Source organism: Typopeltis vanoorti, chromosome 5, assembly GCF_054136105.1.
Source record: "Typopeltis vanoorti isolate ZY-2024b chromosome 5, IOZ_Tvanoo_1.0, whole genome shotgun sequence".
Classification (NCBI taxonomy): Eukaryota; Metazoa; Arthropoda; class Arachnida; order Uropygi; family Thelyphonidae; genus Typopeltis; species Typopeltis vanoorti.
In genome coordinates, this window is record NC_143553.1 from 164348117 (window position 1) to 164364344 (window position 16228).

A 16228-nucleotide genomic window follows, 5' to 3' on the forward strand; every position below is an offset into this window, starting at 1 on the left:
AAGTAATATAGAAAGACATTTCAAAACCATTCATGCCAATTGTAATTTTAAATTTAATTATTTAAATCAGGAGGAGTCAGCAACGCAGCACCCATGAGCGTCATGGCACCCGCAGTATTGTGCCATTCATATTAAAAGGTTGCCGACCACTGCTCTAAATTAATAAACAGAAATGAAAATTAAAAATTAAATTAAAAAAGAAACGAGAAAATCAATAAATAGAGAGAGAATAAAACGGTTTGTTTTTATCTCTCATAGCATTATATAGTTGCAGTTTTTAATTTCTATTATGTGGATTCTTTTGTCCAGCTTTATTGTAAAGCAAACAAGAATAATTGCTAAACTACTTGAAACATTGATTTTTTATGAAAAAGGTACCTGCACAGAGAATAGCTGTGCATAGCCTGGGAAAAGTCCTGATCAATAAACATGTGATATATACGTATGTGCGTACACATGGCACGTTGCAACTATTATAGCATTCCACCCTTTAACAACAGGTAAGTTATAGAATAATTATTTTTGTTAAGGTAGCAAAGTATAGCAACAGTAATAAGTTTACTCATCATATTTCACTGGGCATCCACAGATGCCATACGGTCACTCCGATGCTTGGTGATGTGCCACACCTGGTCTCGTCATGTAGTCGTGTTGTATGTTTTTCTGGAGGCTTCAACTCTCTGAAGATCAGTCGCTCCATACACACTCCATCCATCTCACTGACGGTCTATCCCTTCCTTTTTTTCCAGAAACTTTACCTTCTATTACTGTTCTGAGAAGTCCTCCTTCCATCCTTTCAGTGTTGCAAAAAATTTTAACTTTCTTCTGTCAATATCCGTAAGGAACTTTAAGGTTCTACAGATCTTTAATAACTCCCATTCATTTGTATGCTTTTCAGTATATGATATCCTCAACAGCCTTCTGTAACACCACATCTTAAAAGCAGCCAACCTTTTCTTATCTGACTTCTTTAGGTTCCAAGTCTCGCACCATAAGTCGCTATTGGAAAAATAACTGCATCCAAAATCCTCAACTTTGTTCCCATGGAGATAGATCCATCCTTCCAGATTTTAGACAAGTCTCTGACTGTTGGTTTAGCCATTCCTAATCTTCTTCTTACATATTCTGAACAGCAGTTCTTCACATTAATAATGGATCTCAGGTACTCAAACTTGCTAACTTCCTCAATTCTTTCTCCATTAATCTCTATTCTTGCTTCCATGTTTGTATTTCCTTTGAGAACCATAATTTTTGTCTTTCTAGGATTGAGTTGAAGTCCTCTGTTATTATTGATCTTGTTAACTTTATCAAGAATTTGTCCTGGTTCTTCCTTGTCATTTAAAGAGGAGTACGGTATCATCAGTAAACCTCAGATTACTGATCAATCTACCACCTATCCTAATTCCTATCTTGAGCTCATGCAATGCTTCATGCATTATGTCCTCTGCATATATACTAAACAAGTGAGGAGGAAGTAAACATCCTTGCCTTACTCCTTTTCCAAACTGAAGCCAATCAGTCAATCCAACACCTGTTCTTACTGTGGTTTCTTGCTCCCTGTGCAAGTTGGCTATCAACCTGATAGTGTGTTGAGGAAAACCCATTCTTTTCATTACTTCCCACAGTTTCACATGCTGATCAAAAGCTTTAGAGTAGTCTAAGAAACACATTACCAGATGGGGGGGGGTCTAAATAAGTTTACTAACTTTACTATATTTCAAACAGTGGATGCGATTTGTAGATTCATATTTAGTTTTAAATTCATAGTTTGAATGGAGATTTTTAGTTTCAAAAATTTCAGCGTAAGATAAAATCATCGTCCTGATTGGTGAGGGTGCATATCAATATCCTTATGTGTGCCCTCAAAGAGTATACAGACTACTGTCACAGTATCTGCATACTCTCCCCTCCCTCCCCCACCTTTGATGAAATGATAAGTTTACATTATTACTAATCTCCTGTGAACAATTTTCTTCCAAATTAATCTATTACTTGTCAGTAATAGATTAATTACGGCTGTATCTAACATCTCAGTCTTCTAAGGCACTTCTTGACTGAATCAATTCACCTAGATCTTGGTCTTCCTCTGGGTGTTTTTTCCCTCCCATCTTGGCATCAAAAACTTGTTTTGCTAACCTTTCCTCTTTCATTCTGTTTAAGTGACCATACCACTTTAGATTAGTCCTGCTTACACATTCTTGAATGCTAGAACTTGAATTCTTGAATTTCAAGATCTTTCCTATCTTAATTTGTAATATGATTCTGCCATTGAGATGCCATCTGTTCGATCCCTAATTTTTCTTGCAGCTCTCTATCTGTGGTCCAGTCTTTGATCAAGTGCTTTATTTCTAATTGAACTCTCAGATTCATAACTTAAAACATGTTTCAACACTGTCTTGTATACTACTGTTAGTTTAGTGTTTTGGCTAATTTTTTTCTTATTACATATAAATTTATTCAGCTGGCTTCTCACCATGCCAGCTTTACTTATTCTGTTCTGTTTCCATATTAATTTGTCATCTTCACTAAAAACCATGCCTAATAGCTGAAATATTTTACTTCTCCCTATAGGTTTTCCATTGAGAATGGAGCTGAAGTTTTCTATGTTCCTACTTATTTTGATAATTTTGGTCTTTTTATTGCCAATTTTTCATGCCAGATTTGTTATAGTTGTTATTCAATTTAGTTAGAGAATCCTCGAGACTTGCATTGGATGTGTGTATAGGGGTACAATATCTGTATAAAGCAAAGAGCTAAGTTTGTTATTTCCAATTCTAATATTAGGTTTAATGCTGCTTTCTTTCATAATGTGATCCATATAGATGATTAATAAGAGTGGAGATAATGTACACTGTTGTCTTACACCTGATTTTGCATACCCATTTTCCTATATTTCCTTCAATTCTAACTGCTTAATGAAACAGGCTTTTAAACCAAAATTCGTAATTATTGCTTGCTGTTGAGATTCTATTAAAGTTAATGAATAAAAGTCAATAAAAATTATCCTTTTTGGCTATATGAGGATGTAATCAGATATAATTCTAACTCCCAATTAAAAAATGTTTTTCGTGTGTGTGCGTGTGTGTGTGTGTGTGTGTGTGTGTGCATGTTCATAGCTTTTAACACTAGTATTTATATAGTCATTTTTACTGAATTTATCTCAAAAGATGCAAAGTTCTTAATTTAAATTGTAATTAAAATAACATTTAATCAAATTTTATTTAAACCTATTTAATTAAAAAATGACTATATGAAATTAGAATCAAAACTCCTTATTGATATGTGAATTATAAATTTCATATACAAATATTTTGCATTTTTATATTTAGCTTCCAGACCAGACAAATGGAGAAAGTACTGGAATATTAACTAACAGTAACTTACGCTTAGAGTTATCATTTGAATACCTATTAAGCAAAGATAAACTGCAGTGGATAAGTGTTGTTAGTGATCAGGTATGAAGCTATATTGGTAATTAACTTTTTCTATGTTTAAAAATTTTCATGGCTTACACATGTAAAAATATATATAGAATTTTATTCAAAAACTCCAATATATTTCATCCATCATTATATGATGCCATCAGGAAGACGAATCATTAATTACCTTCAAAACATAAATCACAAGAATGAGTCATAATGCATGTGCGTACTAGCTTGTGTCTTGGTTTCAGCTGAAGTATATATGAACAGTTAATTGTGATCACTTCCCAAAATTAAAAACAGTCTTGACTTTAAAGAAAAAATAAAAGATCTATGCCTGTCTAATAAGATTATTATCATTTATTACATATGGGCACCTCCATCGAGTCTAGATTGATCATGGGAGGTCCATTCCATGAATGTTAACCATCAATACCTGTACAATACTTGTATAACTGACTCTGGCAGCTCATTCCACTCATTCATCACTCACCAAGCTTTTGTTTGATGTAGTCTCCCTATTCACCAATGTACCACTACAAGATTCTCTTCAGTTTTACAATCTGATTTCCAGATGACATTGTTAACCTATTTAAATTCACCAAGTTGTTCAAACAGATTGAAGGAACAGCAATTGGCAGTCCTATGTCACCAGCCTTAACTGATTATTTTACGGAGCATCTAGAAAAATAACTCTTTGACCCTATAATTCCTTAGCCTGGTATGTGGTTACATTTTGTTGATGACATATTTGCAGTCTGGTCCTACTCTGAGTCAGAATTACTTCAGTATTGGAGAAAATAAACTCCTTATACTCCCATATTACTGTGAACATGAATCCAATAACCAACTACCCTTTTTGGATACCTTTAATAATTTGAAATTCCACATGTCCTGGTGAGTTTTCAGTTTATTGGAAGCCAACCTTTACTGACAGATACATTAACGCATGCTCATGCCATCATTCTTCACAGAAAATAGATATTAGCAAGTGTCTTGTACATAGAGCTCATACGATCTGCTCTTCTGATTTTCATTTTGTTAGATGAACTGAATAAAATTAAAAGCAATCTGATGTAATGGATGCATCAAAATGACCATTCAAAAAATTATTGATCATTATCATTCTTCTACCCAGACTATAATCTGATGTGAAAAGAATTTCAATACCCTATCTTAAATGAACCTCTGAACAAACAGCAGGGATTCTTTGCCAGTTAAATCTATTACACTTTTTTCAAACTAGCTTGGAAACTGTCTTGTTACAATCTACAGAGGATACGTATCATCTCTTTCCTTACCTGGTGTCTATCAGGTATCCTGCCCATATCATCTTTGATATTTTGTACAGACTTGGCCATTCTGCCTTTGATTAGAATCCAAGGATATGATGTTACATTTTTGGAATTTGCTATGACACAAGGAACAGAGTTTTTGGAACCAGGCAAATCGGACCTGGATCCAGTAATGCTAACAGAGGTCTGTGACGACTTCGGAACCTAGTCAGGAGAAGTGTATATCTGATTACAGCAATAGAAATGGTCCCGAGTCCTGTGTGGCCCATGCTCACCTCTTTATCACAGTGGTAAGGCATTGAGTGGGGCCAGGGGTGTTAAGAATATTGCAGAAGAAGGCAGGCAGCCTATTAAATCTTTGAAACTGGCAGTCGGTGCCCTCAATACTCGAACTTTGGCAAGAGAATAGATTTAATATTCAAAGAACTAACCAATATCAACTTAGAAATGTCGGCCTGGTTGGCTGAGCGGTTAGCGTATCTGCTCTCCAGCCAAAAAAGGCTGCGGGTTCGAATTCCATCATGGGCATGGATGTTTGTGATTGTTGGTGAAAACACTAGTGGTGGTGAGCATTAGATGGTGTTGGTGGTTTGAGTGTGGACAGAAAGTTGTAGAGTAAGTGCACTCCTTGATGAGTCTGGACTGGACTCCCTGGAGGTTTCACATAATAATAATAATAATCTCATAGTGAATGAAACAAAAAGATTAAAAGAATTAACAGCAATATGGTATGAAGGCTCACAGACATTCTTGGGTGCATCTCCAAATAGTGTTAAACGAGGTGGAATGGGTTTTATTGTTAAATATAAGCTCACAAGTTGATCCTTTCTTGTAACATCATATCTGAAAGAATAGGTGTGTTACTAATTGGATTAGAGAATAATATAACAATAAAATTAATATCCTGCTATGCTCCAACATCTGTAGCGAATAATAAAAAAATGGAAAATTTCTACATGAATCTCGAACAGGCATTAAATTGCAAGTCAACATACACATTCATTGGTGGATGCGAAAATAGGATGTGGAAAACAAAACAAAGCTTATAGGTCCAAATGGTCTGGGAAAGAGAAATAGAAGAGGAGAGAGATTAGCCAAATTCTCTATGGATACTTTTTTTTTTCCAACAAACACCCAGGAAGAAGATGGACTTGGCAATAAAGAGAGATTAGCCAAATTCTCTGCAGCTGAACAACTCTTTATTATGGATACTTTTTTTTTACAACAAACACCCAGGAAGAAGATGGACTTGGCAATCACCGAATGGAGACACAAAAAAATGAACTAGACTACATTTTAATAGATTGTTGAAGACTGATACAAAATGTTGGTACAATAGGCGAGATTCTGACCATAGACTTCTCAGAGCCATTATAAGGATAGATCACAAAAAAGAACATATCAGGGTAACATCAAACCATAAAAGACAGCCCAAACAAATAGACTATTACAAGTTCAGTAAGTACATGGGACCGAATGGACTATTAAGAACTGCTACATAGATGACGATTATACTGAATTTATTAATAAATTTAATGAATGCAAAAAATAAAAAATAAAATAAATCAGAAATTCCGGTGAAAAAAAAGAAAAGAGAACGCCTCAAACCATAGAACTACTGAAAAAGAGAAAAGAACTAAAGAAATCCAAATGAAATTTTCTAGAATACAAAATTATCTGTAAGTTACTAAGGGGAAAAAATTCCAGAAGACTCAAAGCTTTCAGTATACAAAAACTAAGAGAAGCAGCACAGGCAAAAACCAACCTGAAAAAAATGGAAAAAGACTTAAATTTCAAACAGTCAATTCCATCTGCTCTACAGGATCAAAATGGAGAAAAACATATTAATAGAAAAAAAGATCGAAGAAATTGAGCATAATTTCTATAATCTTTATGCAACTAAATGCCAAGGCTCAGAACTTATCGTTCCAAAACCAAGCAATATACCAGATGTATACTTCCTGATGAAATAGAACATGCCCTTAAGAAAATGAATAAAGGTAAAAGCCTCAGGACTCGATCATGTTAAGGCTTAAGAAATCCAACAAAGCGAACCAACAATATTCAAAGCCTTGGCTACCAGATCCACTTGAAAGAAAGAAAGAAATTCCAGAGGAATGGAAGATCTCAAACCATACTTCTATTCAAAAAAGGATACGCTACTCTGTCTACTCTCTCACATATATAAAATCATGAACAGGAGTAATACTGAACAGAATCCAAACTACTCTCAAAGACAACTTCAGCAGAGAGCAAGCAGGATCCAGAAGAGGCTTCTCCACAATAGATCATATTCAGGTCATTTTGCAATTAACAGAAAAATGCAGAAAATACCGAATCCCTTTATGTTTCCTCTTTATTTATTTCAAAAAAGCATTTGATATGATAGAGCACAATGCAGTTATCTGTGCCTTACTGAAAATAAATGCGAATCCAGTTACGTCCACATAAGAGAAATTAGCAAAAATTTGACCACATAAATAACCTTATTTGATCAACCTATAAATATAGATATAAAAGAGGGGTCTGCCAAGGTGATGTGATCTCCCCAAACATATTTACTAGCACTTTAGAATATATTCTGAGAAAAATAGATCTAAATGAAGGAATGAACATGAGATAGGCTTGAAATGAATCTAGAAAAAACAAAATTGATTAAAAACATCTACACGGGTGACAGCAACCTGTGTTAATAACATCCCTATAGAATTAACTCTCACAATTATTTAGAATAAACAATAAAAATGAAAAACGATTTATCTGAAGAACTAGTAAAATGAAAGAAAGCCACATGGCTATAATTCAACAGACTAAAAGACACACTGATCCAAATCTTGACATCTCTGCAAAGGCAAAACTATTTAATAGTGACATTCTTTCATCATTCACATACAGATCAGAAACATAGAACACAACAAGACAAGAAGAAGAAGAGGCTCTCAGGATAACTCAGCATACAGTAGAATGTAGGATTTTTAGCATCAGCAAAATGGAACATGTTTAACACAGAGAGAGAGAGAGAGAGAGAGATCAAGTGTAAAAGATGTAGTAACTCCAGTATACAAAAACAAGATGAGATGGACAGGGATAACAGATGGATATACAGAATACTTAATTTACAACCGAGAATAAAAAGAAAACTAGGAAGACCACCTACAAGATGGGAAGGCTGATGGGTATAACATGGAAGAGAGAGGCTCAAGATCAAGATTGTTGGATGTATCTTTGTGATCTGCACTCATGGAGAAATCCTGAATGAAACACAGGTCAATTAAGGTAATATGAAATGCTCCAAAACTGTCCAAACCTTATCTGCTCGGTCTGTATGCCAATCTCTAAGTTTTGTTACATGATTACTATTAATTGTTTGTGATGCTTTTTTGGCATAAATGAAAAATAATTATGTTAAATTATTTTATATTTATGCAACTTTTACAAGTGTTCTTTTGAACTCTAATAGTGTAATCATATACTTCAACTGTGACCAAGACATGAGCTAGTACGCGCATGATTTATGACTCATTATTGTGATAATAAGTGAATGACAAATGAAAGTAATACCTATTCTGAAACATGGTAAACCTGCTGAGGATCTAAAGAGCTATAGGCCTATAGCTCACCTATGCACAATGCTGAAGCTGAATGAGAGGTTAATCTTGAACAGACTGAGTCCAGAAATAGAGAAAGTGCTGATAAAAGAACAGACAGGATATTTAGACCAGGAAGATCATGCACTTAACACGGTTTATTGAGAATGGCTTTGAACAGGAACTGTATTTATAGATTTGCCAGCAGCATACGACACACTAAATCTTAGAAAGCTTATAGTCAAAATTTACAGCATGACAAACAACTATCAGTTAGTGGAGATATTTAAGTTGCTGTTGTTCAGCAGGAGATTCTTTGTTGATTTTCAAGCAAAAAAAAAGAGCAGATGGTGTATCCAGAAAAATGGTCTACCTCAGGGAATTCTTGTAGAAAGGCTTATACGTTGGCAACACATGACTATTAAATTATTTAAGGAATTTACAATGTATACTGGAATATTAATTAAAAGAATACGTCCTATATTTCGGCAATGTCACATTGCTATCTTCATGGGAACATACAAATATGGCATGTGCACGCAGGCACTACAAAAAGCAAATCAGACAGAAGATAAGAAACTACTAATGTAAATAACTATTACTAAATCACTTAAGGAATTGAACAACGTAGATACGAATATAAATTTAATTACACTTTAATAAATATTTCCGATATTTCGGCAATGTCACGTTGCCATTTTCAAAAGGAACTTACAAAAAAAGGCATGTGCACATAGGCAATACAACACAGTAATTGAGAATAAAGAGATGAAGCTATTGTTCTCCTAAAAGTCCTAATGGTGCCCTCTAGCAGGCTAAGTAGGTGTTCTTGGCCATTGGGCTGAAGGTCTGCTGATGTAAGCCTCCCAAATTTGGGGCAGTTGCATAAAACCAAATTTGTTAAGGTTTGGAGAGTTTCTTAGGGCTGAGGCTGATTCCATAAATAGTCTTTCGAATTTGTATTTGCTACGGTGTATTACTGTAGCTTTCTTCCATTGTATTCTGTGGCGTGTATTCAGAGCATGGTCTGCAAGACTTGAATGTCTGTACTTGTGAAAACAGATGTAGTCCTTGTGTTCAGAAATTCTGATATTCGCTGTCTTGCCTGTTTGGCCAAAGTAAGACAGTTTACAACTGCAAGGGACCTGGTATACACCAGGTAGCTCTAGGGGAAGTTTCTGGTCTTTGGTCGAGCTGATAAGGGATGCCAATTTTCTGTAAGGCCTGTAACAGGAGGTCAGGTCATGTTTTTTAAGATTTTGGTAATTTTTTCCGAGGTGACTGGGATGTAGGAAATGGTGATGGATTTAGAATAATCCTTGTTGTGGAGGGGGACTGTGGTTTGTATGTTTTAATTTTTTTTTTTGGGGGGGGGGGTAGCCATTGGCTGAGAAAGTGTTGAGGATGTGATTTAGTTTAGTGTTTAGGGCCATGTCGTTAGAACAGATTAGTTTAGCCCTGTTGTATAGTGTTTTCACCACTCCATATTGTTGTGAGGGGAGTGGTGGGATTGTTGGTGAATGTATCTGCCTGTATGGGTGGGTTTTCTATAAACTGAGAAAACCAAGGTTCCATCAGGCTGGCGGGTAACTAGTGTGTCTAGGAAAGGGAGGCTGTTGTTTTCTTCTTTTTTCCAGGGTGAACTTGATTCTGGGGTGTTGGTTGTTTAAGTGTGTTAAGAAGGAGAGGAGTGTCCGTTTACACTTGATCAATATTCCCAAATAGTTATTTACATTAGTTCTGTGATCAAGAAAATACATACTCATTATAAGAAACTACCATTGTTCCTAAAGTCCTAATGGTGCCACCTATTGTCTTGGTCATTGGGCTGATGTTCTCATGATGTAAGTCTCCCAAATTTGGGGCAGTCTCATGCACCCAAATTTATTGAGGTTTGGAACGGTTTTTAGAGCAGAGGCTGATTCTATGAATAATCTTTCCTACTTAAACATGCTGCAGTGTATTTCTTTAGCTTTCTTCCAACGTATTCTGTGGCGGGTATCTAGAGCATGGTCTGCAAGCCTAGAGTGGCTGTACTGGTGAAATCAGATGTAGTCTTTGTGTTCTGAAATCTGATATTCGCTGTCCTGCCTGTTTGGCCAAAGTAGGACAGTTTACAGCTGCAAGGGACCTGGTATACCCCAGGTAGGTCTAGGGGAAGTGGTTGGTTTTTGGTAGAGTGGATAAGGGATGCCAACTTTTTATATGGTCTATAACAAGAAGTGAGGTCATATTTTTTAAGGATTTTGGTTATTTTTTCAAAGGTGCCCCAGATGTAGGGAATGGTGATAGATTTAGTGTAATCTTTATTGTGAACGGGAGTTGTGGTTTACTGGTTTTAATATTTTTTGGGGGGGGTTGTAGCCATTGGTTAAGAAGCATTAAGGATGTGGTTTAGTTCTGTGGTTAGGGCATTGTCATCTGAACAGATTAATTTTGCCCTGTTATATAATGTTTTAATAACCCCATATTGTTGTGGGGGGGGGGGCAGGTTGTTGGTGAATGTATCTGCCTGTATGGGTGGGTTTTCTGTACACAGAGAAAACCAAGGATTAATCAGGCTTATGAGTGATTAGAGTGTCTAGGAAAGGGAGGCTGTTGTTTTCCAAGGTGAACAGGACTCTGAGGTGTTGGTTGTTTAAGCGTGTTAAGGAGTGGAGTGTATCTGAGCTATGTGGCCAAATAGTGAACACATCATCACGTAACAAAGCCAAATAGTGGGTTTTTGTGGGGCAGAGTTTAAGGCTTTCTCTTCAAAAGTTTCTATAAAGAAGTTGGACAAGGGTGGAGAAAGTGGTGAACTCATGGCTGTCCCCTCTATCTGTTTGTAGAATTTTCCTTGCCAAACGAAATAGCCTAAGTTCATTGTGAACTGAAATAGGGCTGAGATACTGGGAGGAAATTTAGCTTGGATGAGCCCTAAGGTTTCCTTGAGTGGGACATTTCTGAATAGGGAGGAGGCATCAAAACTGACCATTATGTCAGTGTGTTGGAGTGAGAGGTTTTCTATACTGGCTTTGAAGTGGGCTGAGTTTTTTGTGTGATATGGTGTATTGCCAGTATAGTGTGAGAGCCCTTTGGCTAAATATTTAGCTAGTTTGTAAGTGGAGGAATCAATGCCATCCACTATGGGACGTAATGGCACATTTTCTTTGGTATTTTTGGAAGTTCATATAATCAGGAGGGTCTAGAGTTAAAAGGTTTTAATTTGTTTTGTTTGTTTGTTAGTTAACAGTTTGGTAAAGCTTATCTGCTCTACCAAAGACCAACCACTTTCCCTAGACCTACCTGGGGTATACCAGGTCCCTTGCAGCTGAAAACTGTCCTACTTTGGCCAAACAGGCAGGACAGTGAATATCAGGATTTCAGAACACAAAGACTACATCCGGTTTCACCAGTACAGCCACTCTGGGCTTGCAGACCATGCTCTAGATACCTGTCACAGAATACATTTGAAGAAAGCCAAAGTAATACACCGCAGCAAGTTTAAGTACGAAAGATTATTCATGGAATCAGCCTCTGCTCTAAAAAACATTCCAAACCTCAACACATCTGGGTGCATGAGACTGCCCCAAATTTGGGAGACTTATATCATGAGAACATCAGCCCAATGGCCAAGACAATCCACTACAGCCCACTAGGGGGCACAATTAGGACTTTAGGAACAACAGTAGTTTCTTATCTTCTGCCTCATTTGCTTTTTGTAGTGCCTGCCTGCACGTGCCGTATTTGTATGTTCCCATGAAGATGGCAATGTGACATTGCCTAAATATAGGAAATATTTATTAAAGTTTCTTTTAATTAATATTCCAGTATACGTTGTAAATTCCTTAAATAATTTAATAGTTATACCTCAGGGAAGTGTGCTATTTCCTCCCTCCCCCCTTCAATATATATACTAATGACCAACCTATAAACCCACGGTCAAGAACCTTGTTATCTTGTTATATGCAGATGACCGGGCAATAGCTTGGTCAAACAAAATCCTTTGATAACATTGAGAATTAGCTTACATAAGAACTAGAAACCCTTACAGTTTGCTATAAGGAAAACCAACTGAAACCAAATTCCAGTAAAACCCAAATGTGTCTTTTCCATCTCAATAATGGGGAAATGAGGAGAGAGTTGAATATAGAATGGAATGGTGTGAAATTGGTCAATTATCCAAATCCAACTTACCTAGGTGTTACACTAGATGGGACCTTAAATTATAAGTGACACATTACCTGCTGCCTTAAGCCTACAAAAATTGACCATCTATACTCACTGTCTGGTATTGCACTCCTCACATCAGAAAGATTACACAGATTAGATGTGAGCAGAAACAACTAAATGATGAACAAATCCTATTGTTATGACTTGTTTTACATTATGATGTTCTCTTATATTTGCCGTTACCTTCTGTCTTGCTTCCCTTAACCTTATATTATATTTAGTTATGGCACTGCATACAATTCCCTTATTAATAATTTAAGATATAGAGCTCTATGTGCACTCTTGCTGTTTAAGTAGTCAAGTAAGCGACTGACCTTTCTTAAAGGGAACTGTATCTGTGAGGAGCCAGTTCCTTTGCTAGAGATGTCTGGAGTTATCTCCTTGTTAAGGTTCAGGGAAAATTTTTTTGTTTTGCTGTGCCACCCTGAACCCCTAGATTGGAAATATCTTTCAGACAAGAAGTGAACTCTCAGACTGGTACATAGTTACTTTGTCATACTTAAAATACCCCACTTTGAAATGATAATACCTTCTAATTCAATTCTAATGCTAGTTGTGACCCTCCTTTATAAAGTCTACTCCCTATATATCCCGCTTCGGTCCGAATCTTTTATGAGTGGTGCATCAGATTCTTAAATTCAGGCAAGCAAATGAATAAGAGCAAAAGGTTTATTTAACATATTGATAATTTTGCACAACAGAGAATTTTCAGTCATTACTAAACTACTAAATTACAAAGTAAAAGAAATCAACATATATTGGACAAAAATCAATGCTTCGGAACAATCTTGTTAAAATTCCGGCAGCTCGCTTTCTCAGTTCTCTAACACCAACAATTAGTAAAACAATTAGGATTAGTTAATGCTATAACACCTTAGACATAATTAACAGTCATCACATATACTAGACAAAGCCCTTGGCTTGAAATGTTCACCAACTTTGATTATATATCACAGTCCTGCCTTAATCTTAATTAGAGTTCTAACCTTCTTGAATGTCCTTGATTTTTAAATTACAAAATTCTTCCTTTCATACAAAACTTAATCAATGACTTGTACCTTACCAAACTTGAAGATTCATCAGGCTTATCTCTTTGTTTCTTGGTTCCTTTTCTCAACACATTGTCTGTTGCGGGTGGGAATTTCAGCAGCTTAGGTTGATCCACTTGGAATTACACATCGATCAGCTATGCCTAGAGATTTCTTGGCATGTAGACGAAACTGCATCCATCCGGCTCGCTACCTAGCCGCTACTTCCCCGTGTGTAGCCCGCTGCATAGGAAAACTTCTACCCGCTCATCATAATGCTTGAAACCGGTGGCAACACACACCTCGACCAGGGCACCAGTAGAACTCCGACCACAGAGAGAGAGAGAGAAAAACATAAGAACTTTTTTTGGGGAGGGGGGGATTTCCAGCCCTTTTATATCAACCCTGTCGGCACCTTTCTGCAATACTTAATTTTCACCCAATATGCTATTTTCTTGTACTCGTGGGGCTTGCCTTTCTGTAGCGTCTTCCAAGAAGACTTCAGCACGCCACGTGCCCTACGCATACGTGACCGCTTCAGGCATCTCACTAATCCCGGTGTCTCACCCGCGTACTTTGACCTTGTGTTACTAGTTAGTTATATACAATTCACAAACTTTCTATCATTGCTAGCAGACAAGATATATATTAATTTCATTTTTAATGTACAGTTTAGCTATGTTAAAGTTTTACAGGCTATTTACAATTATACCAAAATACAAACATTTCTCTTTTATGTGCTTAAGCTTGTTAAACTATGAATGAAACATTCCTTAGTAAATTGTATTCATTCACAATTTAACACTATGGACATGTTGCAGTACATAGGAGGCTAGGATCAAGGAAAAGTTTTATTCAGTGTAACCATTGGTTGATTCCATAAAATCTATAAGGTCAACAGTGTGGCAAGAACAATCTTCAGAGGTTCTGAACTTAAATCAATCTCTTCCTTCCGACTTACATCTAGACTGGCAAAGAATGGAAGACATCGAATAGACTTCGTTCTGGAATGGATAGATCAAAGCAGAATATGGCCAGATGGTAAAACATGAATCATCTTCTGCGATGCTGCTTAATAGACATTAAGAAGCATTGCAGAAGATGATCCAGATAATACTTGTCTTTTTTGATGGATGATGGTGTGAAGCCAGTTGGAGATATCTTCCAGTGAAGGATTGTTTTTTTTATAAATGGAAAATTTAGATACTGCCTGTAAAGGTACAGATTATTAAATGTATCCAGAAAGGGAAGACTATTGGATTCATGTTCAGTAGTGTAAGATCAGTTGGATCATATTTTCTTTTCAAATAATGCTGAAATTCACCAAGCCTGAAAACCTTCCAAAGAACAATCTTATTTCGAGAGCATTTTGATTTAGTTTCTAAAATTTCTCTATCCTTAGCCAGGCAGAGACATTTAAATTGCAAATGATGATTGATTCATAAGTTTGAATTGTTTGAACAAAGAAGCCAATGTATTGTTTAGCTGCTGCCCATCTCTATCCATGATAAATGAGTTATACGCCCTCTGTCCAAAAAGAAACCAAACTTTTGATAGAAAATAAAACACGGGCCAATTATAATTATTCAAATCATTTATTTTAATCAATATACCTTCCCTCAGCTTTGATACAGCGTTTGGCACGGTTAAATGAGTTTTTTTACATTGGTTTTTGGGATACTGTTGAGGGTTGTGGTTACTGCCGCTTGAACGTTTTCAATGGTGTCGTATCGCTTTCCTTTCATCAGCAAATGAAGTCGGGGGAAGAGAAAGAATTCACGGGGTGCTAAATCAGGTGAATACAGCGAGTGATTCAACATACAAACTTAGTTTTTGCTCAAAAACTGTCTCACAATGTTCGAACAATGAGATGGTGCATTATCGTGCAAAAGTGACCAGCTGACTGCATCACGATATCATGCCATACATGATGAATTCTTGCTATCAATCACTTCAAAACTACAAGATAAAACTCACCATTGACCATTTGACCAGGCAGAATGAATTCTTAGTGGATAATACCCTTGGAATTGTAGAAACAAATTATCACTGTCTTTACTTTTGACGTCTCCAAGCAACTTTTTTTAGATGCTCCTCTTCTGGTGGTCTCCACTCAGCACTCTGCCACTTTGTTTCAGGCTCATACTCAAAACACCACGTTTCGTCACCAGTAAAACGATCATTTCAAAGAAGTTTGAGTCCTTACGAGCAGTTTTAATGAGGTCCCTACAGTATTCAGTTTGACACATTTTTTGGTCGTCATTCAACTTGTGGGGAACAAATCGCGATTCAATTTACAAAGGCCCAAACTCTCGGTCAAAATGTTGTGCACAGTTGCTTTTGGAATCTTCGATGAAATTGCGCACTTTTTGGATGTTAACTTCGCTCAATCCAGTTTTTGGACAGCCAGGCTTTTCGTCGTCCTCAAGCATCTCACAACCACTTCGAAATCGCTTAAACCACTCGTAAACTTGAGTACAGGATAAGCATTCGTCACCGTATGCTTTTTGAAGCATTTGATGCATTTCAGTAAAACTTTTACCAAGTTTAACACAAAAGTTAATTGCAGCTCTCTGTTGGAAACTCATTTTCGACCATTCGTCAAAACACACTGTCACTCTTGGCACTATAACTCGGCTTCTAATGAAACAAATGTCATAAACAGTTGACACAACACTAAT

The 16228-nt window shown here is 36.5% G+C and overlaps 1 protein-coding gene across 1 annotated transcript in view; it reads left to right on the plus strand.

Annotated features, from left to right (window-relative positions):
* Nucleotides 1–16228, plus strand: part of LOC150107023 (sorting nexin-17-like) — a 206827-nt gene that overhangs the window by 146092 nt on the left and 44507 nt on the right. The window contains exon 10 of the mRNA XM_090392897.1: nucleotides 3330–3455. Coding sequence (XP_090249023.1) covers nucleotides 3330–3455 — 126 coding nt within the window. The remainder of the gene's footprint in view (nucleotides 1–3329; nucleotides 3456–16228) is intronic.